The sequence below is a fragment of the Trichogramma pretiosum genome, unplaced genomic scaffold (genome assembly GCF_000599845.2).
Source record: "Trichogramma pretiosum strain Unisexual culture from Peru unplaced genomic scaffold, Tpre_2.0 scaffold21, whole genome shotgun sequence".
Lineage (NCBI taxonomy): Eukaryota > Metazoa > Arthropoda > Insecta > Hymenoptera > Trichogrammatidae > Trichogramma > Trichogramma pretiosum.
In genome coordinates, this window is record NW_019640940.1 from 1,864,413 (window position 1) to 1,886,220 (window position 21,808).

General features: G+C 44.2%; 3 protein-coding genes across 3 annotated transcripts; all 3 read right to left on the reverse strand.

Moving 5' to 3' along the window:
- Positions 1-6,364: 6,364 nt before the first annotated feature.
- Positions 6,365-8,914, reverse strand: LOC106659747 (phenoloxidase 3-like). The gene is made up of 7 exons (XM_014382426.1): positions 8,774-8,914; positions 8,540-8,705; positions 8,233-8,453; positions 7,939-8,141; positions 6,983-7,872; positions 6,662-6,912; positions 6,365-6,586 (listed from the first exon to the last, which is right to left on the reverse strand). Exons 1-7 carry the CDS (start codon positions 8,912-8,914, stop codon positions 6,365-6,367), a joined length of 2,094 nt encoding a protein of 697 aa, XP_014237912.1.
- A 2,124-nt stretch (positions 8,915-11,038) lies between these two features.
- Positions 11,039-17,440, reverse strand: LOC106659746. Its single transcript, XM_023457846.1, is given in 13 exon segments — positions 11,039-11,508; positions 11,583-12,463; positions 12,550-12,752; positions 12,838-13,061; positions 13,196-13,391; positions 13,478-13,564; positions 14,451-14,636; positions 14,710-14,945; positions 15,009-15,336; positions 15,852-15,980; positions 16,060-16,985; positions 17,063-17,255; positions 17,336-17,440. Coding segments are annotated over 13 exon segments (4,164 nt in total).
- Positions 17,441-18,578: 1,138 nt separating this feature from the next.
- LOC106659745 (phenoloxidase 2-like) lies at positions 18,579-21,739 on the reverse strand. The gene is made up of 6 exons (XM_014382424.1): positions 21,632-21,739; positions 21,342-21,534; positions 20,374-20,588; positions 19,211-20,288; positions 18,899-19,137; positions 18,579-18,815 (listed from the first exon to the last, which is right to left on the reverse strand). The coding sequence occupies exons 1-6, from the start codon at positions 21,737-21,739 to the stop codon at positions 18,579-18,581; spliced, it is 2,070 nt and encodes a 689-aa protein (XP_014237910.1).
- Between the last annotated feature and the right edge of the window lie 69 nt (positions 21,740-21,808).

Sequence of the window (21,808 nt, forward strand, 5' to 3'; positions counted from 1 at the left end):
TTCTGCATAAAAAAGCAGGTATTGTTATCAAAACCTCGTAGATGAAATTTCTCTCTCTTTCTCTCTTGCAGCGTGTACAAGAGCGGGGGCGAAGGGCTATTTTCATGCGAAAGATATCGCCATGTATTTTTCTTGTAATATAATGGGTGCAAAAAATTGACTCGACGCTCTACTGCACGAGCGTGATTTTTTTACTTCCTCGACTATCGTTCGGTTACATTTAGCATTTTTTTACTGTAATAATTTCATTCGCCCTTTTTTATCTTATTTTTTCTTTAGTTCTTCTTTGTCGAAGCATTTCTTAAATTTCTAAATACCAGGCGAAACTTAAGCGTCGAACTCCAGATGGCGTATCAAAATCCATGAACGAAATATTATTCAGTTGGTCATATATGGGTGCTGAGTGAGTACATTCATGCTTTGATTATTTCCCGACATCTTTATAATAATAAGCGCGTCAATTAAACGCTTTTAATGAAATTGCGCAAGACTCAACTGCGTAACGGCTCCTCTCCCTCTCTATCTGCCTCTTTCTTCGGGACGGGGGGAAAACGACGACACAACCTCGCGGGGTAAAAGTCTTCCTTGGACGTTTATTGAACATCCGCGAGGCTGGTTAATCAGCCCTGTCATATTGTTTGCAAAGTTGAAAAAGATATAGGATGAAGCTTGGGCCGTTAAATTTACTGCAAAAAGCAGCAGAAGCAGCAGAAGCAGCTCGAGCGAGAACTTGAGTGAACGGGGCATCCCTTATGCAGCGCGCGCGCTCGATGGCTGTAAACTGATTTCGCTCAACTTTTCGCAGAGAGCGAGAGAATTCGTTTAACTAAGTTTCGCTCGATTTTTCCTCGCATAATAATAAAACGTTATATTACAAGGGGGAAAAGGTTGAACAAAAAAAAAATGATCAAAGCGAGGCGAAGCCACTTTTTTTTTTATTCTCGAAGGCAAAACAAGACCCTGCGTTGTTGTTGTATGTGTGTGTGTGTGTGTGTGTGTGTGTGTTATCGAAGAGGGCCGCGAAATAGTTTCGTAAAAATCATAGAGCGCTGCCCTCCACCGGCGTAATGGAAAAATAATTACTTTTGCGAAGCCAGCGAGAAGAGAGAAGGCGCACGAGTATATGTATGTACAGTATACGAGTATATACAGGCTGCAAAGAGAATGAGAAGATGCAAGCTGCAGCCTTCGCGCGATCGATATGAATTTTCTCGAGTCGTATTATCGGCGAGAGAAAACTATATAGGCAGAGGAAACTATGCGCGACGGGCGGCGGCGGCGGCGGTGCAGCGTGCCCTTTTTTTTTTCCTTTTCCTCCTCCCGCTTTCTGCGCAAACTTTTTCCCGATTATCAATAGACAGAGAGAGGTTCTATAGCTCGTGTCACGGCGCTGCAAGCTCGCTTGCGCAAGTATACGACTTGAACGCGCGGCTTCCTTTTCTTATATATATGCACAGCTTCTCTTGCCGCCGCACGTTGTCGTTGTTGCCTTTTCTTCATTGTATCGTATGTACATCGATAACATCGTCGGCCGTTTAACGAACTCGTGCTCTCTTCGACAGTTTTCCTAATTGCTCGGTATACGCAGCAGCAGCGGCACCGGCAGATTAAACGGTATAATTTTGTTTGCGCCTCGGGGGCCGCGGCGATTTCATCAACATCGCGGCGACGATTAACTCGCTAATTTTTTGCCGATAGAGAGAAAAATTGTCGAGCTTGCGGAGTCCAGGACTTTTTTTTCATCGATAAAAATGGTAAAATTTCAGAAGTAGGAAAGTATAGAAGAGAAACGAAAGGGTCGAGTAGGCGCGCGCTTTGTTCTCTATGTGTATATAATCGCACGACGGGTATATATACTGTACACAGTAAATCGAGTTTAACGCAAAGTTAGTCGACGTCGACGAGTTGTTCGCGAGAGACACATAATTTTCGATTAAATTACGGTACTGGCCGCTATCCTGCTATATACATACCACCCCCCTGCATATATACATATTGCCGAGTGTCTGTCGCGCTGCCGAGCGAGAGTGTAACAATCTCCTTTTCTCTCGGTCTTTGCGCGTCTCTGCGCGTCTCTCTTTTCGCTCGCGCGACGCGAAGCGACGCACACGCCTCGCTGGACTGTCTTTGTTGATTATATATCGAAGAACGGTGTAAGGGGTAAAATAGAGAGAGAGAAAGGGCCGCTGCTCACAGCGCCGTTGTCGTCGTCTTCTTGGGGATCGTGAAACGAATGGTCTATTCTTTAACGCGCGCGGATGTGTATAAAGTGAATTTAGCCGGAGAGTTGCCGAGCTGCGAGCAGTGGTACATACTTACACAGACACAGACAGTTACTTACTCTCCTGCGAGAGAAGCGCTTACACACGCAGCTGTGCGAGCACGTATAGGTATATATAGATATAGTTTATAGCCAAGTACTACTAGAGAGTTAGCCGAGCGCGTCAAGCTTCATTGGAATTTCGATTAATGACCTTTTTTTGCGCGCTCGCGCTCTATCGGGTCTCCCCCCCCCCCTTACCCCCTTCGCCCAAGGATCGCTTGCTCGAGTGAAAGGAATTGAAATCTTTAAAGACAGCTGCGAACGATTGTTCAAAATTGTTTTTATCGCGCGTGTTTTCTGTCTCTCCTTCGTTTTATTAAGGCGTGGTAAAAGTAATTTGTCTCCGATGTATAAGAATTGCTTTCTTCCCGAGGAAGGCGTAGTAAGATAATTTTGTTTGTATTTTGTAAAGTAGATCGAATAACCGATAAATGTTTGAACGTGGTGTTGGCATGCGTTGAGAGTATTATATCAAGCGGAGTTAAGTTGTATTGAGATAAAGTAGAGTTGTTTTACCATCACTGCTGGAAAAAAATTGTTTAAATTGAAAAAAATGTTGAGGTAAATGTTTAGAATATCAGATGAAAACAAGAAGAATAAATAAGTTGGGATCTGTTTAATTTTTTGAAAGTTATAGCAGAAAAATTTACAATTAAGTTATTGTTTTTAACGATAGAGCCACTTGCCAATGAATTAGCAGTGGTTGTAACAGTTGAACTTCTGACAGTTTCTCTATAGTAATACCGCAATAATTGATTACAGTTAACTTGAATTCATTTTTTGATAATTTACTTTATAGTTTTAATCTTGAAAAAATCACACGATGTTAATTCCTTTGTATGCCGCATCGACGTGGATCTTCATTTTAATTGGCACGCGGTAAAGGAACACAATTATGCACCGAATCAATGTGTATCCTGAGATATCTATAGCTTTTAAACGACCTTTCACAAATGTCTCACCGGTAAGTTATACGATTGTGCATTGAATCAGTATGGTTTTTCAAGCTCGACTTACTTGCATATGACTTTTCGCATATATCACAGATATGAGGGTTTTTACCACTATGAATTGAATCAATATGAACTTTCAGGGAACACTTTTGAGAAAATTTCTTTCCACACACGCGACACGGGTGAGTAATAAGATTATGAATTGAATCAATGTGAAGTTTCAGGGAAATCTTTTGTGTAAATGACTTTTCACATGTGGGACATAAGTGATTGATACGCTCATGTACAGAATCAATATGGGTTTTAAGATGTGCCTTTCGTTTAAATGACTTTCCGCATTTATCACAGTTGTGAGGTTTCCGACTAATGTGAACTAAATCAATGTGTCTCTTGACATAAGATTGGCATTTAAACGACATTCCACAAATGTCACACGGGTAAATATTACGATTATGCACTGAATCAGTATGAATTTTTATAGTACCCTTCTGAGAAAATGACTTTCCGCATTTATCACAGTTATATTTTCGACCATGATGCACTGAATCAATGTGCAACTTGATATTAGCTTTCCTTTTAAATGTTTTACCACAAATATTACAAGCATATGAACTGAAATTAAGCGCCAAATCAATATGGGGTTTCAGAGTTTTTTTTTGAGATAACTTATTCGAATTGGTTTCACATTCAATCGATTTTTCACCTCCAATCGATTTTTCATTTACGAGAGGATGAATTTTTATATTCTGTTCGTTGAGTTTGTAGTCAGAGCTTACATCAATAGTTTTTATACTATTACTAAGAAATTCTTTATTTACTATGCTCGCACTTTCAATTTTAATCGAGGAATGAGTTGCAAAATTATCTCTAATTTTGACATCTTGATATTGATCGTTTACTTTATCAGGCCCTAATGAATTCACAATGGGATTCTCATCTTTGCACTCAAACTCTATTTTGATTTCTTGGTTAGGTTGAAATTCAAGAATCCCTTCATTCAGTTTATACGGTATTGATAAATTTAAATTGGATTTCTCATCTTTGCACTCAAATTCTATTTTAATGTCTTGGTTAGGTTGGAGTTCATTAATTCCTTGGGTTTCTTCGAGCGTGTGAATCTGAACAAAATTGAAATTTTTAAAAGTTACCCTTGGATTACATCAATTATCCTTATTAAACAACTTACTGTACTATCATGGAGACATCTGAAGTAATCCAAATTTTTAGTATCGGATGCTTGGTCTCCGATTTCACCATCGACATTTCCGTTATCATTCGCACCATCAGGCTCTTTTTTTACTCTGAAAATAACAATAAAATTAAAAAACATTAACTCAGTTATTTTGTCATTTCACTTTGTACAATAATAATTACGTGGCAGCACAGTTGATTGTCTTCATCTTGTTGAACTTGAGTTAAGCGTGAGTGAAACAAAAGAAACTGAGCAATCCCGAGCACTCGCAACTTTTACAAATATTGAGCAGAATTAATACCAGCAGATCGCTTCAAGGTAGTAGAAATTTTATCAACAGACGTGATAGACATGACGCGTCAGTATGAAAGTTAAGAGTTGTATTCGATGTTTTTAATTTTCAAAATTGGGAATACACCCAAGCTGTGAAAATTATGCGTTCACAAAAGCAAAATTTTACAGCAAATCGTGTGAACACGAAAAAAACGCTGTTAATATGGAAGCAGGATGCAATTATAAAAAAAGTCATTTTTATTATATGACTTTTTTCTTTTTTCAAATGATAAATTCTGGTGCAAAAATTTGACTATAGTGTGGTTAATTAATTCATTAAATTTCAATTAATTTTGATGAACAATAAAGTAGTATCTATTTTATATATCTTATATAAAAGATTAAGTAGTACTATATTATATAAAAGATTATTACTTGAGTAAGAAAAAAAATTCCAGTAAAGGTGTTAATTGAACAAAAAAATTACGAATCGAATAACGAAGATGAAGAAAATTTATTAATGATGCACATGAAAGTTCATCGTTTCCGTTGAATAGATACGACAGATATTTATGATCAACAAGTGCTCGAAATATCTGATGAGACACATATTTGCAGTTCACTGAGCGATCGGATGAACTTTATGAGTTCATCGTGTATAAATGACAATTAATGAACTTTTGTAAATATTAAATTCATTTGTTATATTTATAAACTGTATGTCGTTACAGAAGTGATGATATGAAAAATAATTGTAAATAACAATGAGTGACGTACTCTGCATCATTGACGTCAATTATTAAAATAAAATATTATAATAAAAACTGTTCATTCATTAGCAAAGAGCTCCTAATATGATTAATCTTTTTTATGTATAAGTCTAAAAAATTATCGAAAGGGAAAAAATTTAAACATCTAGTCAAGAAATTAACAAGTTAAGTCGTAAATCGTCGTCGCGATCAAGTTCAATCTGATTCAATGCTCTTTCTTAACGTGACTAATATTTTTCTTTACTCTCAGAATGAAATCTATGATCAATGTACCAAGTACTCTTAAGACACGAGAGTATTATTTGTCCTCATTTTTCTCAATAAATAATGTATCAATTATCTAGAAACTTTGTATTTAGATTTAGGAGATTCATAAAACTATGCCTGCAGTCTCGTTTTCACAGAATTGTATCATGTAGAATCAAGGAAAATCTAATTAATAATAATTATTTTGCTTCGATTTATATAATTATTCCAACTTGCCACTTGTAGATTTGCGGTTTTTAAGATACTCGCCACCTAGTGGTCAAATCTCAAAGTCATTTTATTAATTTTGTTATTGTAACATTAATTTAACAAAAAAGTCTAAAAAAGTCATTTAATGGTAATTTTTTCAAAAAATTTTCAACAGTTTTTAGTCATTGACTCACTATTAATATCGAAAATTTCTACCAGGGTTATTTTTTTAGAATTTTATTTTGATAAAAATCATCTGTAATATGTGTTCGATGTTAAAAATATCGCTCTGAATTCGATGTTTAAATATCATTATTTATTGTCAAAATTGTTAATCAAACAAGTAACTTCGAAATCGTCACGCATAGTACATCATTGCCCATGCCGCGATTCAAGCTCAAACGTCCTGGGAATTGGCGAACTTGATCGTGATCCGCTCGGACCACATGTTCGGGTATCTGGACACGAAGGCGTCGAGGTACTCGATGCCGTGGGCCTCGTCGGCCCTGCGATCGAACGGGAAGCCCATGGGTCGTGCGTCGGGATACAGGGCCTTCGGCCGAGCGCAGAATCTCATGCCCGCGCGCGAACAGTAGTCGCAGCGATTCTCGTCCAGCACCTATATGCGTACACACACAGCGATCGATTTTAAATAATTTTAAGAAACGAGGATAAGAGGTAATTATCGACAGACCTCGTCGAGGTGGTAATCGGTGATCATGACGAAGAAGTCCATGACGAAGCCGGCCTCGTTGCCCTTGGGCAGCAGCGCGTGACGCGGCCATCCCGATCCGCAGTAGTCGTGGCTATCGTAAATGCACGGCTCCATGGTATTCTGGCAAACGTCGGGTGTATCATCTGCGTCAGCGGCAGCCCCATTTTCAGCAGGAATCGTCAACGAGGAGAGCCTCGAGCTTCGCCTGATTTCGTTCGTTCCGGGATCGACTACACGCAATCGCCATAAATTATTAATATTATTAAAAAAAAAAAATCATCTCACACATATATCACTCACGTTTTACGACCCACTTGTCGAGCTCGATCATCAGCTTCCTCTGCTCGTCGTAGGTCAGCCGGCGTCCGCGCTCGTCGTAGCTCGGCGCCGCGAACAGCCGCATCGTCGCCATGGTGGCCATCGACCTCACGCTCAGCACCTGCAGCTCCAGCTCGTAGTCCTCGTGCTCGAGATGCCGCACGCTGGCCACGATCCTGGCCCCCTTGGGCGCGTGACTGACGCCCCGCGACAGATCCAGCTCGCTCGCACTCCATCGAGTTTCGATCTGGCGCTCGCGGTGGCGCTCCGTGCCCTTGAGCAGGCTGCCCTTGCGGCTGCCCACGCAGACGACGTCGTCGAAGCGCAGCTCCTCGTCCGTGTAGGCCGGCAGCGAGTCCTTGTAGGCCAGCACGAGCTCGTCCGTGAGCGCGTGAACCCGGTAGAAGGCCGGGTCGCGCATCGCGGTGGCCCGATCGGCCAGGGGGCCGAGCTCCTCGCCGTGACGCGACTCCGGATCGTGAATCGCGGCCAGGGCGTGCAGCAGCGAGCCACGCAGGTTGCCGTAGTACGCGTTGTCCTTGGCGTAGAACAGAATGTTGCCCAGGAAATTGACGCCGTTCCCTGGGTCGAATTTTCCGAGCAGCTCTTCGTGGAGCTCGTTGTACGCCTCGTGACGGTGCACCACCTCGAGGATGCGAGCCCGATACAGCTCGAGATCACTGACGTCGAGGTTGAGTTGCTCCCTCGGACGATCGATTCGCGCCAGCGACAGGTTGGCCGGCCGACCGGGATACGAGCGACCGTAGGCCGTAGCGTCGAGCTTGGAGAAGTAGCCCTCGGCGATCGGCTGGCGGAAGTCCTTGATGGGCTTGACGCGAGCCAAGCCGTTCGACAGACGTTCGGCGTTGTATCTGTTTTGATCGCGATATATTTTATCAATATGATTTTATCGCATTTTAATCAAATTGCAAACTTACCTAGCGATTATCTGATGATGTATGTACCAGAAGTGCTCGCCCTGTCTGTCCTTCTTACCGAACAATGCCGCTCTCTCGACGTCGGGATACAGGAGGCTCAGATGCCAGTAGTGAGTGTTGATGTCGACGTCCTCGCGCCAATAAGCCACGCGATTCTCCTCGTCGCTCGAGCTCGCGGTCGCATTCAAATCGACCTCGAGATACTGCAATACAAAGAGAGAAGAGACCTTTTGAAGTCAAACCGAAAGACAGTTGAGAAGTGCTAGAGCTTCAAAAGCAGCTCGAAAAGCTTACGACGGGTTTTTCCGTGTTGTTGGCCAGCTCGACGGCTTGGGCGAGTTTCGAACTCGGCAAGTACTTGTGCGGGAAGAGCTCGACGAGTCTCGGGGGCCGCAAGCTCGCGCAGTCGAGGCGATGGGCGCAGACCACCGCCAGCGCATAGTTCAGCAGCGAGCTGTTCGCTCGGTCGCGGATCGCCAAGACGCCGGCCACGAGCTCTTTGACGGTTTTGTAATCTGGTGAGATACGAGCGAATATCATTCATCGTTGAGTTTTTGCGGATGTTTCCGAGAATTTTGTTATTATCGTGCTGTGCACTTACCGAGGAATCTCTCGACGAGTTTCGTGACTACTCGCCTGTGGGCTGCCGAGAAAGTCGAGAACACCTCGTGACGGCCGACGTCTTGGGCGTAGTAAATTTCTTCCCTCGCGTCCTGCACTAATTTATGCAGATCCAGCGACTCGAGCTTGAGTCTCAATGCCGCGTCCTGTAGAATTTCGTAACAATAAAATTTTTAACTTTTCTATGATGATGCAAATTTATACTTTATCGTACCTTGTCGGAATTCAAAGAAATCGGAGGGTAGGTGTAGGTGGCTCGGTTGATGGTCTCGCTGCCGAGCAACAATTTAGCCACCGACTCGTCGGGCCGCTCGAACGCCAACTTGAGTAGCTCCAGATAATCGACGTTGGCCATTTTTCAGCAAAGGAAGAAAAAAATGTAAAAAAAAAAACGTTGTTGTCTCGCGATCGAATAATAAAATATATATGTGGTGCACTACGCGCGAAGTTGACAATAATAGTCAGACTGACGCCTCGCCCAACGATAACTCGCTATATATTTATACCCCCCAAAAAAATAATTCTCTAGCCTAGCTTGGCTAAAAAAATAAAAATTCCCACGACGACGACGATCGCGTCTATGATTACGCGTACCCTATTGAATGCCGAAAAACCCATCGGGAGGTATATACAACGACACACCGAAAACTCGGTGTCGCGGTTCGCAGTTTTAGCCGCAAAATCCGGGAAAAGGAATACCGGGATATATGCGTTTAACGCAGCGGTTGAGATTTTACCGTATTGTATAATAACGCATAACGTAGTTCAAAGTCCGAGCAGCAGTGGCGGCTACGACACAGGAAAATCGATTATATATTGTATCGTCGGACACACAGTGGAGTCTGCGGTCGTGTGTATACATCATATACGCGCGCCACTGCCGCCACGCCTAACACATTGATTATGATATAATAACATTTCTCTATTCCATTCGGTGAGAGAGTAGAGAGAGATAAAACATGTTCAAGATTAGCTTGTATTTAATTGTGTATGGTGGTTGATAAGGGCAGGATATAAGCAATTTTGAGTATGGGAATTTGTGAGAAACCGCAATTAAATGAAACTTGATATCTAGAATTTTTAACGTAGTGTCAAATGTAAACAATAATATTTTTACCAAATTTTTATTTATGCAACTTTAAAAAATTACTTGTGAAAAATCCACGTGCGAAGCGTGTTCGAGACACGGGGGAAAAAGGCCGGAAAAATCGTAAAGAAGCAAAGCTCGTGGTGACTAATATACCACGAGGATAAAAAAAAAAGGAAATGAAAGAGAGTAAAAGCGCAGCTCGCTCGTGGCTTACTTGCAGGCGTGTATAGTGCCACTGCTCCAACGACGGCGCTCGTCGAGGAGTGGGGAAATTTTTATGATGCCGAGAGTCAGATGCGCTCGACGAGAAAAAAGAGCCAAGTAGGGAAGATTCAGCATTATGACATTTGACGATCGGATTAGAGATTCTCTGCATTTAGTCATTTTTCCAGTGCTCCACGAGTAATGCAACGATGTTATCAAGTGGAATCTCGAGGACGACCAGTTAATTTTTATACTACTTCCGATTCTCGTTTCAGTAGTACGAGCAATTTCTCTCGCGTTTTTCATTTTAATGCAGAAAATGTGGAGTTTCTCTGTTAATTTTCAAAAATTGATTTGATAAAATACTTTGAATGAGTAATATTTTAACCCTGCACTCCTAATTAATGAACAGTTTTTACTCGTTAGTTTAAAAGCTCTGTGTTTATAAAATATGATAAAACTAACAACTAATAAATTACTACAACAACACACAATAGACAGAGTTCATTTTCATTATACACTTTAATTCTATTCCAAAAGATTTTCACGGTAAAAAAATTTTTTTTGAATTTTCAATAATACCCAATCATAACGTATTTCGGAATCATTCGTCCGAAAAAATATCGCGTAATACGCAGTTGTAATAAATAGAACACTTTTTCTCCCTAAAAATTCATTTATAAATTCTCTCGGCTCGAAAAAGCCACGATAGTAATTTAATAAAAAAATACTCTTCTATCGTCCGACAGGCCTCGCTTTGGGGAGATTTCCATTCAATGGATATGTAACGGCTCGAACACCTTTTCATTCGCGAAACGTTTTATTTCCCCAAAATATTTTACACTAATATCGTACATTTTTTTTTATATAAATTGAAAAAAAAAGTGCAACGAGCGGATGATACGATTGTACTGCAGCACGTAAGAATTATATATTTTTTGCAAACTCTGCCATCCATTAAAACTTTTAATTATAAAGTAGATTTGTATTCTTGGTAAGAGCATTGAAAAAAATAATAAAATACAGAGTTAAAACCATTTTGATGTAGGATTTAAATAATGTTTATTAAAAATTCTTCACTCCTCTGCATCCGCAGGGTACATTTTATAAATTTTGTTTCATTTCGCAGTGGTGTACACATTAATTAATCATGCACAACTCTCTATATGCGCGCATACACATTATTTAATTTCTCAGCCCGAACGAGATCTGGCGCGGCTGCACGGTATTCTGGAACCTGACGCTGATCTCCTTCACGGCCATGTTGGGCAGGACGAACTCCTCCACGGACTGGACGTTGGCCGGACGATCGAACGGATAGCCCATGGGCCGGGCGTCCGGGTACTTGCTGTTTTTGAGGCCGCAGAAGCTCATGCCCTCGTTGCAGCTGCCGCCGCTCGGCGCGGGCTGATCGACTCGGTCGAACTCGTAATTGGAGATCATGACGAAGAGGTCCATGGGGAAGCCGCGCTCGTTGCCCTTGGGTGCGAGCATGTGCTGGGGCCAGCCGCAGCCGCAGAAGTTGAAGTCGAGGAAGCTCTGCAGGGCGTCCTTGTCGGGCCGGCTCTCGTCGAGGTCGCGGAAAGTCGCGTCGAAGGGGATGGTGACGGACGACAGTACCGAGCTCCTGTTGAGGTAGTTGACCCCGGGCTTGACTGTGCGACAGAAATAAACGTTTCAATACGCTTTTCACGACATTGAGTATAGCATGAAAATAAACAATACTAACGCGGAACGGTGAACTTGTCCATCTCGATCATCAATTTTCTCTGCTCGTTGAAGGTGAAACGACGGCTCCTGTTCTGATCGTACTTGGGCGCGATGAAGATGCGCGCGGTGCCGACCAATTCGCGGCCGATGTTGTTGTGCACGGTGAAGTTGTACTCGAAGTCGACGTGATTCAGATGTTGGACACGCACGCGGACGGGCTCGCGGGGCGCGAAGTCCAGGCCGCGCGACATCTCCAGCAGACTCTTGGTCCAGTGAGTGGAGATGGTGTCGAGGGGCGCGCCCACGGTCGACAGTCTCAGATCGGTAATCTGCACCCCCGAGAAATTCAGCTCCTGCAGGGAGTAGGGCGGCAGCGAGTCCTTGTACAGATGCAGCAGATCGTCGACCAGCTGATGGATCCGGTAGAAGGCCGGGTCCCTCATGGCGGTGGCCGTGTCGCCCAGCACGCTGAAGTTCTCCAGGTAACGGCCGTCCGGGTCGTGCGCCAGACCGATGCCGGCGTGCAGCGAGTTGTGCAGATCGCCGTAGAAGCTCGAGTTGGCGGAGAGCACGGGCGAGGCCTCCAGCATATTGCCCAGGATCTCGATGCCGTTCTGCTCGTCCAGTCGGACGGTGCTGCCGTCGCTGCGACGCACCTCGCGACGTCGGATCGCGTCGATGAAGCGACGACGATACACCTCGAGATCGGCTATGTTGAAGTTGAGCTCGAGCTCGGGCCGACGGACGTCCGACATGGTGTAGTTGCGCGGACGGCCGGGGAACGAGCGACCCGCGACGCCCTGGTCGAGCTTCGGAAAGTAGGCCTCGGGTATGGGGTCGAAGAAGCCGCGCAGAGGCTCGACCAATGCCAGGCCGTTAGCCAAGCGTTCGGTGTTATACCTATATAATGTGACATAATGAAATTTCGCGATAGCTAGTATATAATATGATATATAAGTTTGAAAGAAGACGACGACGACGCATACCTGGCGATTATCTGATGATGCATGTAGTAGAAGAGCTCGCCGCGGCGGTCCTTGACGACGACCTCGCGGGGACCGGTGAAAGGATAGATTAAATGCCAGTGCCAGTGGTGGAGATTTATGCCGACGTCCTCGCGCCAGTAGGCGATTCGGTGCTCGGGGTCGGCGTCCGTGCCCGTGTAGTCGACGGGAATGTCGATCGGTCGCTGTCATATTCATTTTTTTTTTTTATTATACTTTGCAATAAAAGAATATTTTATATCGCGATGATAAGGATGATGTTATACTCACGCGAGACACGCCGGTGGTGGTGTTGGCGACCTCGCGAGCTTTGTTCAGAGTGCGACCGCTCACGTACTTGTCGGGAAAGATCTCGCTGAACTGGGGCAGCTGCAGGTCGTTGGTGTCGCGACGATGGAGTATGGCCACCGACAGGCAGTAGGCGAACATCTGCGGATTGATGCGATCGCGACAGTAGACGGCCACAGACAGCAGATCCTCGCTCGTTCTTGCACCTACACATTTTTGCGCACGTATAGTGCATTAGATATGGTATTATATGTGGAAGATGACATGAAAGCTTAACATTATTTTTCTTCTCGGCGCGACGATATATTATTATCCTTATGCGTTTTATGTGTGTTCATACCCATGAATATCTCGGTGAGGCGAGCGGCCATTCTCGCGTGAGCCGGCATGAAGAGGGAGAAGGCCTCGTCGCGATCCAGCGACATGGGCAGGCTCAAATCGGGGATGGCCACCTGCTTGACGTGGATCTTGGGCACGTCGTCGCCGAAGCGGGTGGCGATCGCTTGGCTCTGCGATGCCTCATATTGCGATTCGGGCTACAAAAAAGAAAACAATTTTTTTTTAAATACATCATTATGTGTGTTTTATACGGATTATTTTCTATGAGGATTTTATACTGTACCACGTAGTTCGGGGGCAGATCGAAGTGCAGGAAGGATGGCTCCCTGGGACGGTCGAACAACTCCAAAAGATTCTTCTTGTCCATTTTTCACAGAGAGAGAGAGAGATGATTGAATTCGACGGAGTAAATCGACTCGAGTGCGAAAGTCTATACCGTATTCGAGAAGCGAATAAAAGCGTGTATACTGCAAATATACAACTGCTGTACTACACAACACTTATCGAGCCGAGAGACTTTTTCCCTTTTCGTACCGAATAAAACAGAGAGAGAAGCTCTCGAGTCAGCTTAATAATGTATCGCGCCTCGGACTCGGAGCTCGTTGTTGGCTACCACTACTACTCGTACTTACTGCGTTACAAGCAGAGAATGATGTACTTGCTCGGCGGAGGCTGAAGTATTTATACCCGATTTCTGGGTAAAAATTGTTTTACCCGCTCTCCGCTATCCTAGACGCAGATAAATCGAACCCGGGGCTAGTTGAGGTCCCTAATCAATTTTTTTTCCCAGGCCGGTGTAGTTATATACGTATACGCGACGGGGTCGTCGGAAAACCAAAAAAAATATAATGCCGGTAGACGACGGTAGACGCTAGTTTGCGGTTTTTCGCGCGTAATAATACATCGATTCAATACGAGAGAGAGAGAGAGAGATCTCGCCTTATCGGTTATCGCGAGCGGATGAAGCTCTAGCTATGATACAGATCGCGTGCGGCTGGTATAGGTGCCGCAAATAGTTTCCGAGAGACCTCTTTTAATTGTACATTTCCTGCTCGATGGATGCGAATCGGGAGTGAGAATTGGCCCAATTTTTTTTTATCGTGTCCGATATCGGAATGGTGAGAAATTTACAAAAGTTTTATCATGTATATAGGAGTTTTATCGATTTATTTATTAGTCTTCGTATATATGCACCGATACATTCATCGAATATACAACTATGTTCCACGAGCTTTGACCGTATCGCTGAATCGCACCGTGATCGGCTGCAGCATCATGTTGGGAGTGAGGAACTGATCGATGCGCGCGACATTGGCCGGCGACGGACGATCGAACGGGAAGCCCATCGGCCGCGAGTCCGGATACTTGCGATTCTGCAGTCCGCACAGAGTGGCCGCGCTCGTGCACGATGATTCCGTTAACGTCGCGTTCGGGTCGTCCACCTGAATTGCGAAAAAAACAATGATGAAAAGTTTCAATTTCATTTATTTTATTAATTTCTGCGCTTCATCATACCTTGTCGACGTAATAATCGGTGAGCATGACGAACAGATCCATGGGGAAGCCCTGCTCGGTACCCTTGGGCACGAGCAGATGCTGAGGCCAGCCGCAGCCGCACAGGTCGTAGGCGAGCGCGGCGTCGAGATCGCCGGACGCCGGTTTCTTGGACAGATCGCGGAAGGTCTGCTCGAACGGTATCGTCACGGCCGAGGCGGTCGAGGCTCGAGCGATGACGTTGTGGCCTCGTTGCACTTTATTCACACGTTATAAAATATCAATATCATAAAGTAATCTACTTATATTAGTAAACTCACATTTGACCAAAAACTTGTCCATCTCGAACATGAGCCTGCGCTGCTCCTCGAAGGGCAACGGACGGCCCTCCTCGTCCAACTTGGGCGCCATGAAGATGCGAACGTTGACCAACGCGTCGTGGTACAGATAGTTCAGCGCGTCGATGCGATAATTGAAGGGCGCGTTGTTGAGGTGCTGAACGCGAACGAGCACTGGCTCGCGAGGTGCGAAATCCATGCCGTTGGACAGATCGATCTCGCTGCGGGTCCAGTGAGTGTTGAGGGTGTTGGGATTCTCGCCGGGGGTCTCGATGCGCACGCCGCTGACGCGCACACCGGCGAAGGAGAGCTGCCGGCGAGGAATACAGGGAAATTATGTAGCACCAGGTTCAGCCGTTAAGCAGCTGGCGCATTTTTTCGAGCGAGTGCATTTGAGTGGACTTTACTTATACAAATATTTTCACCTGTGTACTTGCAGGTTTACAAATAAAGGTATACGCTCGCCATCTAGCGGTGCAAATTTGCTTTACTTATGATTGAATTTTCATACAACTCTAATGCAATCAGTTTAAAACATTGATTTTCAATCTAAATGTTAAAATTCAAGAAAACAACTGAATTTTTTTAGTTCATTTTAGAATTAAAAATAATGTATGTGGTTGCGTAGTTATATATTTTAATGAATAAAAAACTTTCAACGAAAATTTCACACGAAAGTACCGTTACAAATTTCAGTAGCACGAGTTACTTCAATTTTAATGTCTAATTTTAAATTAAATCTGCCTTATAACTTTGCGAGTATTTTTTACCGCTAACATCGTAACATAGTTATTTTAGCGTTTGAATTTTTTTTTTTGCACTGACCTGTTGCCAAGTGTAAGGTGGCAGCTTGCTCTGCATGGCGTTGACGATGTCGTCGACGAAGGCGTGAATTCGATAGAACACGGGATCTCTCATGGCAGTGGTGGCGTCGCCGATCGGTGAAAAGTTTTCCTGCGGCGAGTAAAATACACGCGTTTATCGATCGAAAAGCTCTCGTAAGCTCGAATTCATAATTTTTTTTTCTCTTTACCAAGTAACGATTATCGGGATCGTGCAGCAGCGATACCAAATTGTGCAAACTATTGTGAATGTCGCCGTAAAAATCCTTATTGACGCTCATGAGATTCGACTCGAATAAATTTCCCAGCACCTCGACGGCGTTGCTCTCGTCCAGCTGCAGAAAAGTGCCGTCGCTCTTGAGCGCCTTGAAATTGTAAATCACGTCCCAAGTCCTCTGTATGTAACGCTTCATGTCGGCCAGGCTGATCCTGTAATTTTCATTGGGCCTGTCGACGTCCTGCAGTTTGCTATTGACGGTGCGCGCCGGATATCCCCGGCCGGCCATGGTCATCTCCAGCTTGGGAAAGTAGGCCTCGGGTATGGGCGCGTCCAGATTGTCGAGCGGCTCGACCTTGGGCAGACCCGCGCACAGACGCTCCGCGTGATAACGCGCCATTATCTGATGATGAAAGTAGAAGAAGAGCTCGCCCCGGCGGTCCTTGCGTACGATGCGCTCGGGCCCGGAGAACGGATTGACGAGGTGCCAGTGCCAGTGGCAGTTGTTGGCGCCGATGTCCTCGCGCCAGTAGGCCACCCGGTGCTCCGGGTCCTCGTTCGTCGCCGTCCACTCGAGCGGGATGTCGATCGGTTGCTATAACACGAGAATATAGAGCGAGATGCAAATTTGCGACACGTGTCGTCGTGTATTGATTCGTAAAATAAATGCGCTTACTCGTTCGCTGGCGGACAAGAGCGAGGAGTACTCTCGAGTCTGTTGCAGGGCCTTGGAGTCGATGTAACCCTCGGGAAACATCTCGTGATAATTGGGAATCTGCAGACCCTTCGTGTCCGCGCGGTGGAGGATGGCCACGGACAGAGCGTAAACGAAGAGACGCGTGTTCAAGCGATCACGACAGTAGGCGGCCACGGCTAGCAATTCATCTTGATCTTTCAGATCTTCGATAGAGAGAGATTGAATTAATTTACGTTAAAAACTTTTTTTCCAACTCGATGCAATGAATGTATATATTTACTCAAGAACAACTCGACGAGTCCCATCGCCGCCTGTCGATGGCTCGTTATTTGCAGCGAGAACGCCTCGTCGCGCTTTATCTTCAGAAAGGGCGCGAGATCGGGCGGATCGATGGGTTTCAGCGTGACGAACGACTCGGCCTCGCTGTTGAAACGCTGCCGAATTATCTTGGATTTGTCGCGGTACTTATCGGGCTGTAAATTTTATAGAGAAAGCATTTAAATTCGAGCTGCGAATTAGTTCGCAGAAAGTATATATACATATCGATACTCACGAGATAGGAGTCCGGCACTTGAAAGCAGACGCTTTTCTCGCCTTTCGGCACGTAGAGCGGCTCGCAGGGCCGATTGAACAGGAGCAAGAGATTTTTGTTGGCCATTTTTTGCGCGTCGACTGCAACACGGTAGTTACGAAGCTCGAAACTGAAGTTATCGAGATCTTGCATCGCTCATTTATACGCTCGTGCGAGTGGTATATTTCGAATTTTAATAAAACCAAAAATGCAAGCCACACGCACGAGGCTGTGGACAAAAAAAAATTCGTCCTTGTCGGTAGAGAAGTTTTATTTTTAACGAAATTGGGCTATTTTTTGAAAATTTATCTAGAGCTTTTTTTTAGGTAACTTGCGATAATAAAATCTCTAGAAGGTTCAATTAGTGCATTGATTATGATAAGATTCAAGAACAATTTGGTGCGAAAAATATGGATCAAGGACTCGAAATGTATATTAAAAATTTAATGATGATGTATAAAATGAATATAGATATCGACCAATCGCAATATACAGAATTTTATTTAGGAATTAAAATATCAACAAAATTAATATTATTGTCCATCTTTTAAAAATTTAAGAATAAAATATAATTGAGCAAAAAAACTCGTCAACTCGAACTTTTATTCTCAAAAGATGTACGCCTGTGGGTATGTGCTGGTCGTATATGATATAAATTTTTAATTTACATAAAAAAAAGAGGCTTTATAATTTTCTAGAAGGAAGTCAAAGTTTTCACGTAATGGTAGGATTCTTAAAACATTGATAATAAAATTGATTGAATCGTTGAGATTGATCGAATTGAAGGAAACCCATGAATTAAATTATACACGAAACTTGAAAAGGTTGCCTTTCAACAGGCGCTGAGCGAATTCATGTAATATAATCACAGCGGTATACATCTCGTTTAATTTTTTTGTGATCCGTTTCGATGTAAATACGTATTTTAAAATCGTCGGATATTATTACGAAAAACAAAAAGTATCGACGATAATTAATACACATTACGAATTGCGAATAATTTAAAAAACGTATCGATAATTTACATTCTTTCCGTAAATGTATCAAATCGAACAATTTATTGATGCACACGTTTGAGGTGAAAATGAACTGGCATCATTTTTACGATGAATAATGAAATCCCCACAAAGCAACCATTTTATAATATTTCGTCATTTATTTACGTAAAAAGTTTACATGATATATCGAAAAAGAATTCTATTTCATATATTATACATAAATATCCTCAATTCGTGACTATTATCTCTTTGGGTACTTTCAGCGCTTTTACGACCTCGGAAAACTTGACGGTGATCGGCGCCACGTTCATGTTGGGCGTCAAGAAGTCGTGCAGAGACTTCGCGCTCGACTTGGGCTTGCGATCGAACGGATAGCCCATCGGCCGCGCGTCCGGATACTTGCGATCTCTCAAGCCGCAGTAGCTCACGCCTGTGCGACAGGTCGAGTTTACGCTCTGATCGACCTGCAAAAGCATATATATAAAAATTACTATCGTATCCAATTTTTTTATTATTGCTTATGAAATTATCAAAAAAATTCCTATACCCTGTCCAAAGCGTAATCGGACACCATGGCGAAAGCCATCATGGGAAAGCCCTGTACGCCGCCCTTGGGCACGAGCATGTGCTGGGGCCAGCCGCAGCCGCAGAAATTGAACGCCAGGCTTCTCTCGGCGTCGGTCTGGCTGGGCCGGTCCTCGTTCAGATCGCGGAAGGTCGACTCGTACGGGATCGTGATCGACGACTCGTCGGATCTTCTCGTTATGCGATTGAAGCCATTTTTCACTTTAATAAAAAAAAAAAAAATCGATTATAAAAATTACGAGTCTATTATCAAAAACGAATGATAGCTACTCACGCGTAACCGTAAATTTATCCATCTCGATCATCAATCCTCTCTGCTGCTCGAACGTCAGATTATGCCCGAGATCGTCGTGCACCGGACAGATAAAAATCCTCACCGTACCCACGACCTCTCTCCCTGTGTTGTTCCTCACTCCCAGCTCGTAATAAAACGTCTCGTGATTCAGATGCTGTATCTGCACGCTTATGGGCTCTCGCGAGATGAAAGCCAGGCCCCGGGTCATGTCCACCCTGCTCTTGGTCCAGTGAGTCCTCAGTATGTTCTTGTCCGCCTCGGGCGTCTGTATCTCCAGACTCGTCACGTGGACGCCCTGAAACTCGAGCTCGGACTCGGCGTAGGCCGGGAAGCTGTCCTTGAACCTGGCGAACATCTCGTCGATCCAGGCGTGCACCGGATAGAAGGCGGGATCGCGCATCGAGGTGGCCGGGTCGGCTATCGCGGAGAACGACTCGAGATAGCGATGATCGGGATCGTGACAGTAGCCTATGAGCGAGTGCAGATCGTTGTGTATGTCGCCGTAGTAGTCCTTGTTGGGCGTGAGGATACTCGCCTCGAGCATATTGCCCAGTATATCTATACCCGTGACGGCGTCCAGATCGATCACGCGGCCGTCCGAGGCCAGTACCTGGCGCGTCCTCACCGCGTCCTCCACCCGCTTGATGCGCAACTCGAGCTCGCTCAGTCTCACGCGGCTGTTGTCCGCTGGACGATCGAGATCCTGTAATCTGACGTTGGTGGGTCGATCGGCGTAGCCTCGGCCGGCGATACTCGAGTCGAGCTTCGAGTAGTAGGCCTCGAAGATGGGATCGCGCAGGTTCCTCATGCTGCGCACGCAGCCGAGCTTGTTGCTGAGGCGCTCGGCGTTGTATCTGGCCAGAATCTGACGATGCATGTAGTAGAAGAGCTCGCCCCGGCGGTCCTTGTCGACGACCTCGCGGGGACCCTCGAACGGATAGACGAGGTGCCAGTGGTAGTGGTGCACGTTGATGCCGAGATCCTCGCGCCAGTAGGCCACCCGATGCTCCGGATCGGCGTCGCTGGCCGTGTGGTCCATGGGTATCTCTATCGGGCCCTATTGAATGCAATGCGCAGAAAGAAAACAAGATTAAACGAGAGTTTGAAAAATTGAACGAAAAAAGAAGAGAGAGGCTACTCACGATCGGCATGATCAAGGATTCCACCTCGACCTGGCGTATAGCGAAGCTCGGGAAGAATTTATTCGGAAATATTTCACTGAGCGCGGGAATCGATAAATCCTTCGTGTCCGGACGATGAAGTATGGCCACCGATAGGGCGTAGGCGAACAGTTGCGGATTGATGCGATCGTGGCAGTAGGCGGCCAGCGACACCAGATCGTCCACCGTTCGCATTCCTACCGAAAAATTGTTACACTTTATTCGAATTACACGTTTTCGTAAATATTAGTGGGTGAGTTCGGAAGCGATTCAAAGTTTTTTTTTTTGTGATGAGCCAAGTGAGATAACGAATGCTTGACCGATTTTTTGGGTGTTTTAACATTGCAATCTGATGAAAATGACTTTTTGGACAAAAAATAGTAAAGAAGTTACATTCTACTTTCTGTCAATTTTCTAGTAAAAATATGGCAAATGATAATGTTCTTTTACTTTGACAATAAAAAATTTAGCATTACCCTCAAAACTGGCTGAATTTAAAAAGAGATTTTGAAGATAAAAAATATTCAGTGTCTTTTTAATACGATATAATTGAATTTTTAATTTAGAAAACACTTTGTTAAAAGAAAGTTACACTTATGGAATAATAATTAATTCGGCTATACCGATAAAATAATTTTTATGTTAGTTCAAACGTTTATGTTATTTGAATAAAAATTGATACAGTCATTCTATAGTCTTCATCTCTTTCATCGGAGCTCCTTAGAAGCCCCTCAGTTCACTGTACCTATTTTCTCTTACGTCCGTATATCATAATGATTTCATTTTTCATTAAAAAATGTCTTTTAGATTAGTGTTATCGAGCTGAATATGTTTGCTGACGTAACTATATCATTTAAATACTGATATCTAATTTCAGAGGCTTAGCGGAGGGAAAATAGGCACTCACTTTAAAAATTACATACATGGGTACGATTTTTTTCACACATTACCAATAAACAATTTCATCAAGTAGGCGGCGTACTCTCTGTGCGTCGGATTGAAGAGAGAAAACGTCTCGTAGCGACTCAGCGACTCCGGCACCGTCAGATCCGGTATCGCGATTTTTTTCACCGTCACGATGTTGCTCGACATGCTGGTCCAGCGATTGATGATGCCCATGCCTTGTGCCTGATACTCATCTCGCTTAAAGTGGATAATAATCACACGCGTATGTCGACAATGAGTGTTAAGTGACATGTCAATTAAAATATAGTGCAAATAATATAGTTCGAAATTATACCAAGTATTCTTGCGGTATGTCGAAGGACGTGCCCTGATTGCCCTTCGGCACGTAAATCGGCTCCGTGGGCCGGTCGAACATCAACAAGAGATTGCGATTGCTCGACATTTTGGTTTCGAGATTTTTTGGAAAATAAAAAATGTTGGACGATTGCTGCGTGCTTTTTGGCCGGTGAAA